The sequence below is a fragment of the Stigmatopora nigra genome, chromosome 7 (genome assembly GCF_051989575.1).
Source record: "Stigmatopora nigra isolate UIUO_SnigA chromosome 7, RoL_Snig_1.1, whole genome shotgun sequence".
NCBI lineage: Eukaryota > Metazoa > Chordata > Actinopteri > Syngnathiformes > Syngnathidae > Stigmatopora > Stigmatopora nigra.
In genome coordinates this window covers 5,979,899-5,998,291 of record NC_135514.1, presented here as the reverse complement: position 1 = coordinate 5,998,291, position 18,393 = coordinate 5,979,899, and the positions used below count along the sequence as shown (strand labels likewise).

At 37.2% G+C, this 18,393-nt stretch overlaps 1 protein-coding gene and 1 long non-coding RNA gene across 3 annotated transcripts in view; one reads left to right on the top strand and one right to left on the bottom strand.

Moving 5' to 3' along the window:
• Positions 1-13,512, bottom strand: part of cep192 (centrosomal protein 192) — a 32,713-nt gene extending 19,201 nt beyond the window's left edge. Inside the window, exons 1-19 of one of the 2 annotated variants that reach the window (XM_077720951.1) lie at positions 13,308-13,512; positions 11,468-11,710; positions 10,228-10,335; positions 9,471-9,616; positions 8,523-8,584; positions 7,957-8,098; positions 7,520-7,635; positions 7,370-7,444; positions 7,147-7,293; positions 6,647-6,797; positions 5,756-5,961; positions 4,469-4,588; positions 3,371-3,569; positions 3,056-3,205; positions 2,855-2,919; positions 2,213-2,434; positions 1,895-2,036; positions 1,037-1,119; positions 565-816 (exon numbers count right to left, since the gene is read on the bottom strand). In XM_077720951.1, coding sequence (XP_077577077.1) covers positions 565-816; positions 1,037-1,119; positions 1,895-2,036; positions 2,213-2,434; positions 2,855-2,919; positions 3,056-3,205; positions 3,371-3,569; positions 4,469-4,588; positions 5,756-5,961; positions 6,647-6,797; positions 7,147-7,293; positions 7,370-7,444; positions 7,520-7,635; positions 7,957-8,098; positions 8,523-8,584; positions 9,471-9,616; positions 10,228-10,335; positions 11,468-11,640 — 2,559 coding nt within the window. In that variant the 5' untranslated portion in view covers positions 11,641-11,710; positions 13,308-13,512. The remainder of the gene's footprint in view (positions 1-564; positions 817-1,036; positions 1,120-1,894; positions 2,037-2,212; positions 2,435-2,854; positions 2,920-3,055; positions 3,206-3,370; positions 3,570-4,468; positions 4,589-5,755; positions 5,962-6,646; positions 6,798-7,146; positions 7,294-7,369; positions 7,445-7,519; positions 7,636-7,956; positions 8,099-8,522; positions 8,585-9,470; positions 9,617-10,227; positions 10,336-11,467; positions 11,711-13,307) is intronic. The other variant, XM_077720952.1, reaches the window with a different exon arrangement.
• Positions 13,513-16,168: 2,656 nt separating this feature from the next.
• Positions 16,169-17,248, top strand: LOC144199909 (uncharacterized). The gene is made up of 3 exons (XR_013327003.1): positions 16,169-16,517; positions 16,709-16,804; positions 16,892-17,248. It is a non-coding gene; the product is annotated as an uncharacterized LOC144199909 (long non-coding RNA).
• The last annotated feature ends 1,145 nt before the right edge of the window (positions 17,249-18,393 follow it).

The following is an 18,393-nucleotide window of genomic DNA, read 5'->3' as shown; positions in this document are numbered from 1 at the left end:
GTAATATTCTTTGTGTTTTTTAATTAAAATGGAAAGTTAAGATGTGTTCAAATTATAAGTCAATTTTTATTTCTTTTCCAAATTTTTCATGCAGTAAGAACTGTCCAATTCTGTTGATTTCATATCAAACCAGAGCTCATTCGTATGTGATAAAAATCGGACATCTATCTGACACTTGGGGAGTATAAACGCGTGAATGCGATAATTTTACTTGTGTACTTGTATTTCCGTACAGGCGCAAAACCATGTAATATGGTATGTAGTAATAATAGGAGTGATCCTACTTTTTCACGGCCATATCTGGTCTCCATTTTCCGTGAAAAACTAGGGATTAGTGTACATACATATATACATATCCATATATAAATAAATAGTTGCAAATATACATAAATATATATTCACACACATTTGTACATGTAACTGATATCAGGTTACAAGTCTGCATTATGAAGAAAAACAATGAAACATTCATTCAATCATTTTCTGAGCCAGTTTTCTCCACAAAGGACACAGAAGCCTAACCTAGCTAACTTTATTTGATAAAGAAATAGAATTTATTAATACCTCAGTTCCCACGGGTCTGAAGGGGTCTGTTCGATTCCTCACCCTACTTTTCTTGAAAAGCTCCATGATCATCGCAGCCAACTGCGATGGGTCAGTACTGATGGAAGCATCTGCAATGGCTGATGCAATTGCGCTGATATTCAGCTTAAGATCGCTGTTATTGGAAGGTGAAACAAAACTTTGATTTCCCATAATTGTTTTACAAGTATGCCCTTCAATGTCGGCAAGCAAAACTTCAGGGGAGTCATGATCCTAAAAAGAACACAAACAAACAAAATCAACACATTGAGCCATTTATTCATTTATATTCTGTACTGCGTATCCTCAAAAGTCAGTCATATCAAATTACTGAATTTACAGTAAATAATGTTTTTACCAGCTAATTTGCACATTTCAAAATGTCATTTGCATCGAAGTCTAGCAAGTTTTTATGGGTTAACAAAACAAAAATGCATCCACAAAATTATTTTACCTTCTGTTCAGAAAGGCCAAGCTGTGTGTTGCCTTTTAGTGAAACCGTATCAGGTGATACATCAAAGGTTTTACTCAGGTCCTCTGAAATAAAAATCCCCCAAAGGTTATATGTACCGTATTTTCACGCCTATATGGCGCATCACATTTAAAGGCGCAATGTCAGTAATGAGTGCTATTTCTGTATTTGATACACAGAGGACACACCAGTTTTAAAGACGCAGCCAGGCAGGGCAAAACATACACCTACTGTATTTTCACGACTATAAGGCGCACATAAAAGTCTTACATTTTCTGCAGACGGAGCAGCAGTGAGGCGCTATGTTGAGGATGTGTTTCCGGGAATGATAGAAGAAAATTGCTATGTCCCGGAGCAAGTTTTCAACATGGATGAAACTGGACTCTACTGGAAGAGGATGCCGTCCCGAACCTTTCTCTTCAAGGATGAACTCCAGAAGACAGGTTTCAAAGCCCACAAGGATCGAGTGACCCCATTAACCACGATAAGCGAGGGATTACTGTATATATATCCCAGCAGCCATTGCGGAGTACTTTTTCTAGGGGAAAATAGTAGTCAGGGGCTGCTTGCCATAGTTGTGAGAGCTGTAGAGGACGGTACATCCCATCGACTGATTTATTTTATTTTATTGTGATTACAATTTTAATATTGGTCCATATATAAGGCATACTGGATTATAAGGCGCCCTGTCTATATTGGAGAAAATTTAACTTTTAGGTGCGGGTTATAGTCATGAAAATACTGTATTGCTCTTCTGTCAGATCTCAATGGTTTAATTTTTTTCCCATTGATCACCTTACATTTCGCCAGGAAAGTTAAAAAGAAAAACTGTGGACTCACCAGGATTCAGTGTTTTATCCGTTTTGTTGACTACAATGGAGTCAAAGTGAGAAGAGCTCTCATTAATTGAGAAGTCAGGGGGATGAATTAGTGCAAATGGTTCCCTCTTTTCTGGAGAGGTAATAACATACCCAAATGATGGCTGCAGGAGGGATTTAACATTTTATAAGTTACATCTTAATGAAAAACTGTTTTTTAAATATAATGGCAGCACTGTTATCCTTCTAACTAATTGTTGCAGAAAACTAGAAAAAAATATTTTACTGTTTAGCTTTTTATGTTTTATACATGAATTTGCAAGGACCAAATCTCACTAACCCGTTTAATGCCATCCACGCTAGCACTGCCGAGACAGCCCAAAGCTTCAGAACGTTGTTCAAAAAACTGCCCCAGTGAAAGTCGCAAGTAGCTTTGGTCGCCAGGATTAAACTCGGAGGAAACTTGAGAAGCCCTCATCAAAATGTGGCTGGTATTACCTGCCTTCCAAGACGAGTCATTCTGAAAGACACTATTGCTGCTAACTGGTAGAATTTGCTCTTCCTGTATGAAAATCAGTTGGAGGAAAAGCAGAAAGAACAATTAACAGTGATCTTATGAGATTATAAATGCTTTGCAGCATGGTAATGCAGCACAAGAAAATTTGGTGAACTTTCATTAAAATTGTATTTCACACGGCACTATCAACAGAAACGAGCAAAAATATATTTATGACCGCCCCGACTACTTGGCATTGATATTTAGTAGTTATACGATATTATAATTAGTAATGATGATATTATAGTTAATATAAATTAATAATTCTATAGTATAATAATGATAATTAATCAATTATATATTGTAACTATTAACATTAATTGATAGGCGTTAATAAAATAATAAACGTCAAAGTAATCTCGCAACAGTTAAAACCAATTGCTTATCTGGGAATGCAGAAGTGAAGCACATTTCTGTTACTGATACCTGCATAAATTGGTGCTCCTTTTCAAATTCCACCTGATCTTTTATGATTTTTTCTAATGCATCACCTGCAAAATAAAGAAATAAAACTAAAGAAAAATGTACTATATAGTATAATCTTATATGACATCCGGATCACATCATACTTTTAGTAATATATAACTTACACAATACACCATTTATCAAATTAAATGTGATGCTTACTGGCAGGAACAAAGTCTTCAGTTTGAAATTGGCCATCATTTTGTAATATATTTTCACCAAATTCCTTCTCAAAGGACGTGCAATAAGCAAGATCCGTTACCCAATGGCCTTCTTCATTCTGGTACACCACACTAGTAGAGGCACCAGCACCTTAAAAATAAGAGGATTACTATTAAGCGGCTACATAATAAATCAGTGGATATGCTTATTTGGTAATACATATTGTAAAAGGTACCAAATTATGTGATAGACCTTCTACCTTCTATAAACCCATTTAAAACTAAGATCCTTTCCATTCTATTCCTTCACACAAACCTTGCTGAATCTCCACATCCAAGTTGTTTGGACAGCTGATCCAATTATCTTCTAGCGCCTGTTGAAAGTTCTGACGGAAATATTTTGGTTCCAGCAAGGTAGAAAGATGATCGTCGTCATCCTCACTGGTAGCACCTGAAGCCTCAATTGCAGAAGTGTTACCACACGGCACTGCTCTTAAATTTGATGATGGCAGCACCTGGATTAAGCATGTTTTTGGTCCAATCAATCTGTCATATAAACAAAATACCTATCCTACAGAATACAATTTAACACGCCACATTTAGAATACAGGTTTCAGATTTTCGGCTTTCAAGTTCTATCAAAAGAGAAGCTTGTCCAAACCTTTTAAAGTTGTAATGCAGTCCAGAATAAGAGCTTCACTTTTCTTTTAAAATTAACTTTTCAGGATACGGCACACTCCTATGTATAAAACTGTGAAACAATTGATTGAGTAATGGATATTTTTGTTTCGCTTACTTTGGAACTAGGGCAGATCGTCCAACTCAAACAAACTGGTAATAGTTACAAAAATACCTTGAATTTAGCAAATAAAGTAGACCAGACATGGTCACAAAAGTATAAGAAAACTAAGTCAGTTCGCCCCAATTATTTACAAACATACCCTCCTGACTACCAGATAAAAAAATGGTTGCCCAATCACATTTATTCTGAAATTTTCCAATCAGTGAAGTACAGTCATACCTCCGTTTACGAAGGCCTCTAGGTGTGAGATTTCCAGATTACAAAAGCTTTATATATGGAAATGAGTGACAATAAGGGAAGCTCAACTTCCTGCACTTCCAAAAGAGAACTTGATCTCCTAGTTAGGCGCCTTGAAAAATTACATGTACATGATTTGGCAGTGTGTGCGTTGACTCCAAATGGTCAATAATTACCCCTTAAAGTTTAAGGCTTAAATGCTACAGCATTTGAGTTAGACACCTCAGTCAATGTATATTACATAAGATTTTCATTAAAAAAACATGAACATATAATTAACTATATTTTAAGACTCAACTGACATCCAAGAGCACTACAACTAAAACAAAAAGAAAAACAAATGTGAACTATTCACAAATAATTATAAGTACTTACCAGTGATTCTTGCCTGTCAATGCTCCAGTTCACAGGAGATTCTATTTGAGTTCCTGCTGAAGAGGAGGTTTTAGAGGTGCTAGCTTCACCGTTTCCAACCGGACCCACACGGTCACCCATCTGTTGTTCAAGGGAGAAAATGGCTTTGCTAGATAAACTTTAGGGTTATTGTTTTCCAATTTAATTTTGTAAGGAGAGGTGCTATGTACAAACCAAAAAAATTGACCATACATTTATCAACACCAATATTAAACTGAATGCAGCACCTCATCTCCGGTCTACAGCGTCCCCATTCCTCCCACCTATTCTGTCTTTCATGTGGACTATTTGCTAAATCAGCTTAAAAATAACTGTCTACTTTTTGTTATCTGGAACTTTTTGCATTCTCAGAAAATGAACCCTTCAATGCAAAAAACAGTTACAAGAAAAACATATTCCCGTAAAATACATGGTAAATAAAATTGCCAAGATTAAAAAAGCATAGGCCGGTCAAGCACTCTAAACTGCCTCCAAGTATGAATGTCTTCTTGTGCCCCGTGATTGACTGGCCAAAAATTCAGGGTGTGCTCCGTCAGCTGGGATAGGTTCCAGCATCCCCCATGACCCTTGTGAGGATATGCGATACAGAAAATGAATGAATTAATAAATGTCCTTAATTTTATATAAAAACGGATTGTGTTAGGAGAGGCGTCGAAGATACTCCCTTCAACGGTACAGCCTTGCGCCAGACTTTTTCCAGACATGAGCTCACAAACCCAAGGTAACCAGTAATCTGAATTTTAGTCCCACTGTCAACTCATGGTACTTTCCTGAATTAGATCAGTTTAACTTCACTGACCCACAGCCCATAGGTCTTGTGTTTGCCTGGTGCCGAAGTAAGCTAGGATAGGCTCCAGCATCCCCCATGACCCTTGAGGATATGCGGTACAGAAAATGAATGAATGAAGTTTTTATTTATTTATTCATTTTCAAATAAAAATAGTAATACTAACAGGATCATGTCAGTTGGTCAAATGGGGATTTTTAGAACAGGAAAAATGAAGCTGCCTCTGATAGACGTACACACATTTGACGTTGTTAAATGCAGTACGGGTGCTGACTTTGAATCAGATGAGGTGTGTACAAGATCTGAGACGAACTTTAAAGAGACATTGCTCCAAAAAAGCAAATGTTTAAAGTATTAGGTGGGTAGGCCGAAATTAAGCACTTCTTTTAAAAACACAGAGGGCCATGTCTATTCGTTCTTGTTGTCTGAAAATGGCAAACTAATAGATAATGAAAACATACCTGTTCATTTGAAATAAAGTTGATTCTTCCATCTGCTGCGAAATTCCTGATACCACTGTCTCCATTTTCACCAACAGTACTGCTACACACATTCCTTAGCCCACGTAGCACATTGAATGAGGTTGTTGAAAAGGGGATTGTCGAAACTCCCCTATCATTTGCACTTTCATCACTTCCACTGCTTCCATCAGCACCACCTCCATCCCCTGTTAGGAACAAAGGCAGATTAATATAAAACAGGTTCTGTATCTTTGCAAATTAAGCAAGTAAGTAAGTGAGTGTTAAGAAATTATATCATAGGTGGTGGGCAGTTTTGTTAGGGTCATTAAAGCAATAGGCCAGTCATCCCAGATTTGGTGTCAGTGATTAACCAGCCCCTCAAGACACTGCATCATGATTGGAGTGAATTCAACAGGCCAATAATCATGGAATGCTATAAATTTGCCACCATCATCCCAAACAATCTTGAAACATGACAATTCAGGGACTTAGTCCACTGAGGTATTAGAATTTCTGTTAGGACTCCACTGTACTTTAAAAGACGGACAACAAACAATGCCCAAACGGGATCCTTTTTTTAAATAAACCTAAACCTTCCATGCTTCATGGTAATCCTCTGATCCACGGAAACAATTAAAAATGCTAACCCACAGATTTTCAGTGCATCTCTAATGAATATTCATTGGAAAAAAAATCGGCAACGTTGGGTTGTTCTTGGTTTTGAAGGTTGTGTATATTACGTGGGTATATCTATAGTAACATGTTTCATAATATCTGCTGTTATATCACTCTAGCCTCAAGATCGCAACATCTTTTTGACAATGCCACCCCAAAAATCAATAATTTAATTTAAAAAATCTGTAGTATCGGTAATAGTATGCTATGCCTTACCTGTGACCGAATGGCTAATAACTTGTCCTTCAGCAGCCCGTCTCTGTTCAATTTCAGACAGTGATAGACCAACAACGTCAGTCAATGACTCATCATCAGAACTTCCTCCTTCTAAACCTGGCCTGAAACTGGGGTGATTACTTTCACCAACCTATAGAAATATAGACAATCATAATAATCATTTCTGTAGACGTAACCTTCTGGACATGATACCACACAATTAAGTTGAGACAAATATGCTTTTAGAATGTATAAATATATTTACATTAATAGAAGCAATTAAAGCAAACGCACTTCTGACTACAGCAGCCCCCGCGACCCAAGTAACAGTAAAGCAGTTCAGAAAATGAATGAATGATTATTGCTTTAAGTAATTCCATTTGAATGACTCCAAAGTCAGATTTTTACAGAGCAGATGACTTCATGGATAATTCCTTAACAATCCTCAAAATGGCAGTCGGTAAAATACAACAGTCAGTCTAGAATCAAAGATTTCTCACCAACTGTCTGGAGATCCTTGGTAGCTGTCTAGTGGTATCGCTCGTCTGTCTAGCAGACTCAAATTCATCCTCAGTGTCTTCATCACTGGTAGGACATGAGTCCATTCCTGTTGCAGCTAGACGCACAAGAGGCATATGGAATTTCTCCTGGAGAAAAAGAATGAAAGTAGATGTCATATTAAAAGTACACATTTTCAAAACTCAATTGTACATTCATACTAACGATATTGTCATCATTGATCTGCTGTCTGTAACCTTCTGCACAAATTGCATTGGACTGGTCATCAGACGACTGAGGCAGCATGTAGCAAAGACAATAATTAACAAATTAGGGCATGAGTTGAGAAATTACTAAATATTGTTTGAATCTTACTGTTGTGGGGAGTTCTTGGCCATCCACTGTGCCCCTCTGCATGGCAGAAGGCACCATGTTTTTGAAGTAAAGCTCCAATTCATCATCAGGCAAGTTATTTAAATCAATGTCATCATCTAGGGATAAGATACAATTTACATTTAAAAATTCAAAATCAACCATTTGCTAATCAAAATACAACACCGACACTGGAGAACAATTTACAGCATTTATCAGCAAATCTAACAAAAATATATCGCTGATTAACTTTTTGTTATAAAGCTGACATGGTGATAACAAGCTAAACACGTGTCACAATTTAAAAAAAAAAATCAAGATTAAACAGATTACAGTTGTAATTGTAATATCCCCATGTGTTTGCTCACAGTTATCATACAATCAGAATACAACTACATGTAATTATCCGGTGAAATTTTTCAGATATACAGCATTCATACCTGTAACATCACTGTCCATGCTGTCCACAGACATGAGCTTTTCATTTTCCAAAAAACTGGAATTGCTGCTACTCAAGTTGACAATGAAAACTGCTTCACTTGACAGAGTTTTTTTCTCTGTAGTGGCATACGAGGATGGGATCTGAAGTATACATTTGGTAAAATTAGTTGACTGAGAGATTAGTAACTGAAATTTTCCTTTGTCATCTAACCCATTTTTCAAAAGCAATTTTTTTATAGCACGACAACGGTCTTTTGATTCTTGTTCTGAACTAAAACAGGGGTAATGCTCTCAAACAGAATGGCTCCAAATAAAATATATACACATTAGGGCACACTGTAAATTGACCCATGAACTAAAGTTAAAAAAAAAAAATCATACAAGTAGATTTTAGAGAATGGAATTAGTTATTTACAAATTGCTCCAAAATTGAATGATATTGGAAATGCATGCCAGTTTCATTTTTCTGAGAATTAAATTGAAAATGTTTATGAAAAATGGACTCTTGAGATTATCGTTATTTTCACTTCTCTCCACATTTGAGATAAAAAGACCAGAAAAATACCTTCGAATTTGTCTGAAACTCTTGTCCAAACTGAGCAAGTGTTAGAAGGCCCGTTGAGAGATCTGTAAAGGAATTTACATTAAATCATGCTTGTCCTGAGCAATTGACCTATCTCCTCTACTTCAAGAGTAGAAACTTAAAACTATTTGTCATGAAAATACAGTCTTGCCTCTAGTTACGAAATTAATTGATTACAGAACTTTTTTGCCTAACTTGAAAATGTCCTAACTCGAGCAGAACTTTCAGATTTGTGTTGTTCCAATGGTTGCTGCCTCCTCAGCCGCCGTCTTATTGAATTCCTCGTGTATTGCCGAGCATTCCATTTACTCATGGTTTGTTGAGTTTGTTTTGGTGGATATCGATCAACTCGTCAACATCCTCATGACTGAACACATGCCTGCCCCCACAACACAACTTTGCCCACCACAGGCTGCGATTCAGGTCGAGGCACTCGGCCACAGCTTCCAAGAAAAACTTAAAGACAACGAATGACGAATGGTGATGAAAAAAAACATAAGAGAATCTTGAAACATGAAGAGTTGTTGTTGACTGCAAGTCTGTCAAAGCTTTAGGCATCAAGTCTAAGGCACTCAGCAATAGCTTCTTCAAGGCACAAGTTTAAGCACACAATGTGTCAAAGAAATTGAGACACCCAGTGAGGGCCCAGTAGAGTGTATCAATGTTCTTAAGTGAGAATGAAAGCATCCAAGACAATATTTTCTAACTAAAATAACAGACAAAGAATGCATTTGCATTTTGGAGGATTTCTTAACTTGGATCTTTTCCTTATCTCGAGGAGCTCATTCGCATACAAAAAGTCTTTGTAACCTAAAAATTTCAAATCTAGAGGGATGCGTAAGTAGAGGTATGACTGTACATGCATCTTGAATTATTGACGATTTACAATTACTATACAGGAATCGGAGGACATGGAAAAACTGATCTTACCAGTATGAAGTTCTGTCTGGCTTCCCATCTGAGTGGGAGGAAGGCCTTTAATGGAACCGTGGTTTCTTGATACACTTTCATCTGCATTAATTTTAACCAGTATTTGTGATAGGCGATGTGCTGCAATGAAGTCATCTGCGCTGTCCCTAAATATAGTAATGACAATTAAAATTTGGTCAAATACCTTCATACATTAAAGACAGTTATTGATAATATTTAGATTAGACCTGGACGATAATCACAAAAATTGTGATCAATGCAGTGATTAAAAATTTAGGTAAATATTGTAGTTTTTTTTTTTTTTTTTTTAAATAAACATTTTGAACTATCCGCTCAATTTGAGAAACCAACTTTTCACTTCTAATTAATCCCATGACATATTCCGACAAATTTTAAACAAATAGAGGCATAAAAATCTAAATGAGAATTTAAAGACGGCCTAATATTCTTTGGGAATGAGAACATTTGAAAATGGTATATTAAACACAATTCTGTAACTTTCATATTCAAATGCCACAACAGGAAATGTTTTACGCTCAACTGTATATTTTTGCTGCAGGTCACGCGGGAGCAACCTATACGCATCAGTCGGAGGAAGAAATATATTGAGTTGCTGAGTTGTCACATCATTGAATCATTTTGTTGTTGCAGCAATGGTGCTTCTCTCAAACAGCAGCCATTAAGCAGACTACCATTTTCTTAAAAATTGGTAACCTTTTTTGTTCCTTGAAAAGAACCTTGTCCGTATTTTACTCACATGTCATCTTTGAAGCTGAGGCCAAAATTGGGTTTCTTGTCTACAGATGATTGTGAACTAGTCTGCAGAACCTCTCTTTCCTCCAAGTATGAAGTATCCACACAATCTCTGTAAAATGTGAGAATACAGTAGCATCATTCAACTAAAAAACACGTTTTTAAAATGAGAATATTCCTATTGCCCATGTGATCACACAAAACGACAACCCCAGGGCAGCTGTTACACTAAGAACTTCTAAATGACTGGGGGGTACAAATACTGGCTACTTTAATTCTTTGTACAGTAATACTTCGACATACGAGTGCCCCTACATACGAATCGAGCAAGTATTTATCTTGATATACGAGACAAATTTTGACATACGAGCATACGGCGGAAGCCAGAGGCTGCTCATAAGAACCTCATAGGCACTGTCTTTCCCGTCGCAACTCCCTCGTGTAATGTCTCTACGAGCACTGGGCAGAGCGTCACATTTTTTTCACTGGTTTTTTTCCACGGTTAGTCAGTACAGAATGGCGGAAGAGCTTGCTCGATAATACGAAAGGAGTATATACTACTTCTCGTTGGCAAGTGGTCGTGCGTTATCCTATTGTGAGGACATTTGTGTGCATCATTTTCGGAATATTTTGAAGGGAAGACAAAAGCAAACAACCCTCGATAGGTTCCTTTTAGCTGCAGCTAAAAGTCAGGGGGGAGGCTAGAAAAAGACAGCCAACCCAGGAGAAGAAAGGTATAAAAATGTAAAACAACATTAGAATTAAGTTTAGTGTAAGGCTAAATTACATTTATTTTTGAGTGCGTCTGTATCGTAATCTAAGTTCATTCAAATTTGTTTATGTTATGTTTTGAGCGCATTTCCGAGCAAAAAGTCCCCCCCTCTCCTCCGCGAAATCCGTCTAATTGTAGTACTATCAAACCCATTTTAGTAGTATTAAACAACTAGTTATTAATTAGTCTGTTAATAGATGGCGAATTAGAAGAAAATTAAAAAGTTTTTCCACTCCGATATCATTTTTTTTTTAAAAGGTTGGAATGAAGTATTTTGTTTTAGTTCATTTCTATGGGAAACGTTCATTAGAAATCGAGTAAATCGACATACGAGTTCAGTCCCGGAACGCATTAAGCTCGTATCTCGAGGTAAAACTGCTCATGCTTCCAGTAAGTTTCAATTTATTAAGACCTAATTCTCGTGAAGATGGAAATGAAATCAAAACTGTCCCTAAGAGAGGCATGCTCCTACCTGTTCTCAGACTGAGGTCTAATTTTAGCCACTGTAGAAGCAGCCACCGGCAGTCCAGGGCCTGAACCCAGTGTCACATTCCCCAGTGTAGCACGGCCATTAGTACTGTCCAAAGACTTGCCAAGAAAACTGGGAAAGGCTTCATCTTCCAGTTTGTAAAAACTCTCGGCCATTTATTTGGACAATCAGAGTCGTGGCCCAGTATTACAAAAGGGCAGTTCAAATCAAGACCATCTGGAATACCTAAAATATAAAAGTATGAAATTAAATTCATTCCAAAATTAGCAGAAAAGTGCAAAATTAAAAAATCTTATAACCTAATGAGCCATATATTTTCATTCATCTTCCAACATAGACTATGTACCCAATTAAGAAAGTACATTTTTACCATATCTAAAATGTGTAAATTTCAAGATGATTAGATGTTATGCAGAACAACACCCCATCAATGTGTGCATTAGAATGATTCAAAAAAGGATGAAGACATTGAAATGTCAAATTGTGAAGTCTTTCGATGGATGCATAATTATTTAAGTATAGTTGTACCTCTATTTACAACATTATTTGATCGCGGAATATGTTCGGAAATATTGATTTTACGTTAATGAGAGACTATGAAACAAAAGCACATTATTAGGCTCAATATCATATACAAAGTTCGCTCTAAATTTTTGTTTTTCTGGGCAGAAAGACAACCTCCCTGAGCACACAGAGTACCAGTGTGAGCAACATCATCACTGCTCGCTATGGGCACACACATTTGCCATAAGCAGGTGCATCTCCTACTACATATAAATGATTTAGTAATAATAAAATGTAATGATTAATATCTATAAATGGCCAGCCTGGCGAATGAGCAGTTCGCGCGTCGGCCTCACAGCTCTGGGTTCCTGGGTTCAAATCTAGGTCGGTCTACCTGTGTTGAATTTGCATATTCTACCTGGGCCTGCATGGGTTTTCTCTGAGTACTGCGTTTTCCTCCCACATCTCAAAAAGATGCATTGTAGGCTGATTGGACACTCTAAAATTGCCCCCATGTCAAGTATTTATATGCGGATGCAGGCTGTACCTTGGATTCAGTGATCTTTTTTTTTTTTTTTTTTTCTTAGCAACAAATACGGCTGATATGAGACAAATTACGGTACTTTTGATCGCCGTTCATCATCACAGTGTTCTTTTGTTGAGTTTTTCCCAGTGTGGATAAAGCAGCTGTTTCAGTTTTTATTATGATGCCTACCAAGAAATTTACCAGTGCAAATTAAAACTAGTTGGTAGTTGTGTGGTGACCGTGGAACGAATTAGAGAATTTACATATAAAGTACTGCTCTACATACAACATTTTCAAGTTACGAAAAAGTTCTGGAACCAATTGATTTTGTAAGTAGAGGTACGACTGTGCATACATGTATGGTGAATACACAAGTCAGATGTGTTAGCAAACAACGGCCAAATTAAAGCAGTGGCCTCTTTGAGCGTGCTTTTTTAACCTAATCAAAGGCGATTGGGGATTGTATCCACTAGAATACGCGTAGCCTGGGGAAATACCAAGTGATTTTCAAACTGTTTAGTCCATAACAAACGGTATAAACGTGGCTATGACTTCAGTAATATGTTCAAACAAAACTTCCAATAATGCATTTAAGTACTGCATCCAATCCAATGCGAAATAGCGTTGCAAATTGATCAATATATACCGATTGCAAAGTACATGTTCCATTGACAAGAATCCTCTATTTATCGAATGACATTGACACAAAACAGCTTAAAGGAATAACTGAGTCCTGATTGGCTCAAAGCACCGCTACAACTCTGTAAATATAATATAGATGGTCCCACTCACTTAATTCTGCACACTTCAATGGCGTACGCGAAGAGGAACGCCAGACCTACCAAATTCACTCCGCTTGGATAATCAAAGGGAATAGCGCGCTCTCAAAATAAAAATGTTGGGAAACGCTTCACAATATATTCTCTCAAAATCGTGGCTTGATGACCAAACAACACAAGTTGAAGAGCTAAAGGCAGCGAGTTAACTCCACAGGAAGCCCGCCATAACGTCGGCCCATAAGGGTGCGGTCTAAGTTATTACAATCATTTGATTGGCCGATTGCCGGAGACGTCATTATCTATAACCGGGCCAAACTGTGAATCTGGTCGTTGTAGTAATAGATAAAATATATATTTGATTAGATTCCTGATGCGTAATGTGCGATAATGGGAACGCACGTTGACACTTATCGGTCCGTTTTCCATCATAGCCAGTGCATTGAGCGTGTATTTAAAAATAGCTATTGATTGCTACATTTTCAAGGTGGCCCGTCGTCTTGAGTGGTTAGCGTGTCGGCCTCCCAGCTCTGGGGCCCTGGGTTAAAATCCGGGTTGGTCCGTCTTTGTGGAGTTTTTATGTTCTCCCCGATTCTGCATGGGTTGATGATAAATAGAATCCCCCTGTGCCTCCGTATAAATGCACCTGCTCTCTAATAGTCTCAAGGTTCTGTTTAAAAGGCATCATGAGGATCAAGGAACATACTAGGCGGGTCTAAGATACAGTTATGGAGATGCTTAAAGCCAGATTTGGATTCAAAAACATTTCTTAATATTTAAACATCTCAAGAAGGACTGCAAGTAATGATAATGAAATTGAAGGAGTATCATACCAATGCAAATATACTAAGACATAGTCATCATTCTAAACTTTCACCATGAACAAGGGGAAGGCTGATCAGAAATGCCGCCAAGAAGCCCATGATATTTCTATGAACTGCAGAGACCAACAGCTCAGGTGGGAGTCTGTCAATAGGACAACATTCAGCTGGCTATACACTGCACAAATCTGGCCTTCGTGGAAGAGTGGCAAGAAGAAAGCCATTTCTCAAAGATATACATAAAAAGTGTCGTTTAAACTTTGCCACAAGCCAATTGGGAGACACACCAAATGTGGCAAAAGGTGCTCTGGTCAAATGAAACCAAAATCAAACTTTGGACACAATGCAAAACAATATGTTCGGCATAAAAGTAACACAGCTCATCACTCTGAACACACCATCCCGACTGCCAAACATGGTGTTGTCAGCCTCAACGTTTGGGCCTGCTTTTTCTTCAGAAGGGACATGGAAGATGGTTAAAATTGATGGGACAGTGAATGGAGGCAAATACAGGACCATTTTGGAAGAAAACCTGTTGGATTCTGGGCAAGACCTGAGACAGGAACGGAGATTTATCTTCCAACAGGACAGGGATCCAAAACATAAAGCTAAATCTACAACGGAATGGTTCACAAATTAACGTATACATGTGTTAGAATGGCCAAGTCAAGGTCCAGAACTGAATCCAATGGAGAATCTGTAGGCAGAGCTGAAGACTACTGTTCACAAAACCTCTCTGAGATCAAGCTGTTTTGCAAGAATTTCAGTCTCTTGTGGTACAAAACTGATAGAGACAAAGATCAAGCGACTTGAAGCTGTAATTGCAAATGGCGCTACAAATTATTAATGCAAGGTGGCCGAATAATATCATACGCCCCATTTTTCAGCTTTTTATTTCTTAAAAAAAATGTAAAATATCCAATAAAATTCAATGCACTCCAAGATTATGTCCCACTTGTTGATTCTTGACAAAAAAATGATTTTATATATTTATATTTGAAGCCTGAAATGTATCGAAAGATTGAAAGGTTCAGGGGGTCGCATACTTTCACAAGGCACAATATTTGACCAGTCATACTGTTCAAAGGAAATGCTTCTGATTATGAAGAAAATACATTTATTCTTTTCACTTCGAAATGCATTTATTGTGGCATTTAAAGAAATTAAATGTTGGTAATCCTGACAAACTGGAAACGGGAGAGGTTTCAACTAACTATATATTAAATCTATGTTTGTGCTTCTCGATAGAAAAGTACTGTTGAGTACTCGGTTTGTAGTATTTGATTCAGTGCGACCTTATCCTTGTATCCAAGGCCCGTGGGTAACTAGCATTATAACATTTGGTTCAGTTGAACATTGTACCGGAGTCTTCTGTCAACAGATAGTCTATTCAGCAAGACATGAATTAGATGATAAGCCACAAGCAAAATGACCATCTAATTGCTCTTTTTTTGTAGGTGAAATTTTTACTTACTTATAGAGGTTATTGAACAGCAGGATGGTTGAAAGGTACTAAATCCTATCCTTCCACATCTTCCCATTTCAAAATGTCCATTCCATAGGTTGTGAATCATTTTAAAAGTTGTATTGATGAATGAACAGTTCAGTCTGTAGTATAATGGCATTACACTTAACATACAACGGTATGAGACATTTCTTATCTGATAGGTTCCCTGCTTCACCTACTTTATTACTCTTGTTCATTATCAAGATATCTACCGACATATCTGAAATTTGAAATGATAAGAGCACCTAACACACTACTCTGGTATTTGTGTTAAGATACATCAGCAATTGCTTTTCGTTAGGACTGTGCTAGATCTCCTAATAACTTCAAATCAATTTTAGAAGCTAAATGACTTGTTTAGATGACATCACGGGTAAACTCCACAGAAGATGACATCAGAGAAATCCCAATGGATGGTTTAAGTGTGTGCTGTGATCTACCAAGATACAACTGACATCATCGTGGCATCATTGCCTCTGTATGAATACCCAGGTAGTCATTTGTCTGTATTGATGTGCCTTAACCATTCCAATGCCAGTGCAGTCCTATTGATGTTGAAAAAAACATATATTCTTGTCTTCTGTATTAGCCCTACCTAAAAACTGAAAATTAAGATGAACAATTTTTGGGGTTTTGTTTTATTTATTGTTGTAATAACTACGATAAAATTACAGATGGGCAGCATGTAGACATCCCCACAGCATAATACTACCACCACCTTGGGAAGTTCTGGGTTCGACTCAGCTGGAGGGCTTTGTTTGAAAAGAGGGTATACTGCCTCCTACCCACCCTGCCCAGCATCTACAAATCCCGATACATTAGAAGGGCAGAAAGCATTATAAAAGACAAGATGTACACATCCCGGCTTCCACCACTTCAATCTGCTGTCTTCTGGAAGGTGATACAGAGCTATAACTGCCAAGACAAACAGACCCAAGGACAGTTTCTTCCCAAGAGCTGTCACCATATTCCACTCGAGTTCTGCACCTAGAACGTTATCTATGATCACTATTTAGTAATTATTTATTTATCATTACTATATATTGATTTTCTATGTTTGCTTGTTTGTTGTTGCGTCCATGGACGCAGCGATTGGTGCAACTAGGCACTAAATGTCTCCAGAACTGTGGAACTCATCCTGAACTTCAGATTGAACAAGCCCTCGCCACTCTGCTGACTTAACTTGTACTACTTATTTCTTATTTATTGATCATTTATCTCGACTATATATTGATTTACTATGTGTCTGCTTGTTTTTTGTTGCGTCCATAGATTCAGCGAGTGGTGGAACTTGGCGCTGAAGGTCTAGAAAACCATAGAACTCATTCTGCACTTCAGCAGAACAAGGCTGCTTCACTCTGCTGACCTCACTTGGACTATTTATATATTCATTTCTTGTGTATTGATTATTTATTTATTTTATTATTTTCATTTATTTGTGTTTTTATCCTTATTATTGTACTATTTATTAAAATCTCATTAAACTTCTCTAATCACAACAAAAAACATTATTATTTGTAAAACTAGTCGTAATATTATTGCTCATCAGAGTCTGGTAAGGACACCAGGGATCTTGAGGAAAGTCTGCAGGAGAGAGACTGTTGCTGAGGCGGACCTTGCTCAGCATCACAGTGCTCTATGAGTGAAGGGGGAGGCAGTAGAAGACCATATCCGGTTCCAGCTCTGGGAGGATCCAGAGGAGGGAAGAAGTACCTAAAGCCACAAAAAGTGAGAGAATACAGAACTATGGAATATGGAAAAGACAATTGTAGATAATGGTGCTAAGTACCATCACAAAAAAGATTGGAGAACGCGATTGTGAGATGCAGGACAACACAGAGACTAACCACTAAAAGGTCCAAGTGAAGTCTCACTGTTGTGTACTTAATCGGTATTTATAAATGAGCATGAGGCTCACTGAGATTGGCTAAACCGTGGCAACGCTAACCATCAAGAGTTTATTTTTTTTAAATGCCTCTGAAATGACTGGACAAACAATAGGCTTATTGAATATTTCCTTAACCCATTTTAGTCCACTCTTCTCATATGAGGACAGCTTGTAATCCTTTTCTTACTTTATATCAAAGAGTTTTCCCATTTTATGCCAATCCCCTGAAAATGTTGCAAAAATCGAACTTTTTAAAATATTTTGATTTAAAATGGATTAAGTTTATCCATTTTTTTTAAATGACCACAATTTCGGTAAAATTTGTTTCTTTTTGTGAGGCTGACCATGATCACCTTGCCAATACCAAAATTGTGTCTTCAGTTGAATAGGTTATTTATTTCGGTTGATTATTTTACTTATTTCCTATTTCACAGCAACTTTTGGTTTGAAGGACAATTTATACAAATAAAGATGCTTAAAATTTCTGCATCTTATATTATTCATTACTCTTTATAGTGTACGGAGAGAGTTGTCTTATCTTTCTCCTTATACCGATAAAAAAAAAAAATCATAATTTCTGTCATATCGCCCATGCCCAGGAGTTCTTTCAAATTCAGCATATGACAGTACAATCTTTGCTCAGCATGCACAATTAAAGAATGGTAATAAAAAGTTATTGAATCACTATGTTAGACAATATTAAAAAAATAAAATAAAACACATGCGTGTTAATGACAAAGGCGCTGGTTGTTGATGTAAGAGGTTGTCAGATTTAACTTTGTTAGTTTAAAACAATGTCATAAGCATGTGCTGCATCAAATACAAATATTATACGCCATATGAAACATTTTATTATTAGATTCGATATTTGTTCTGGACATTTGTG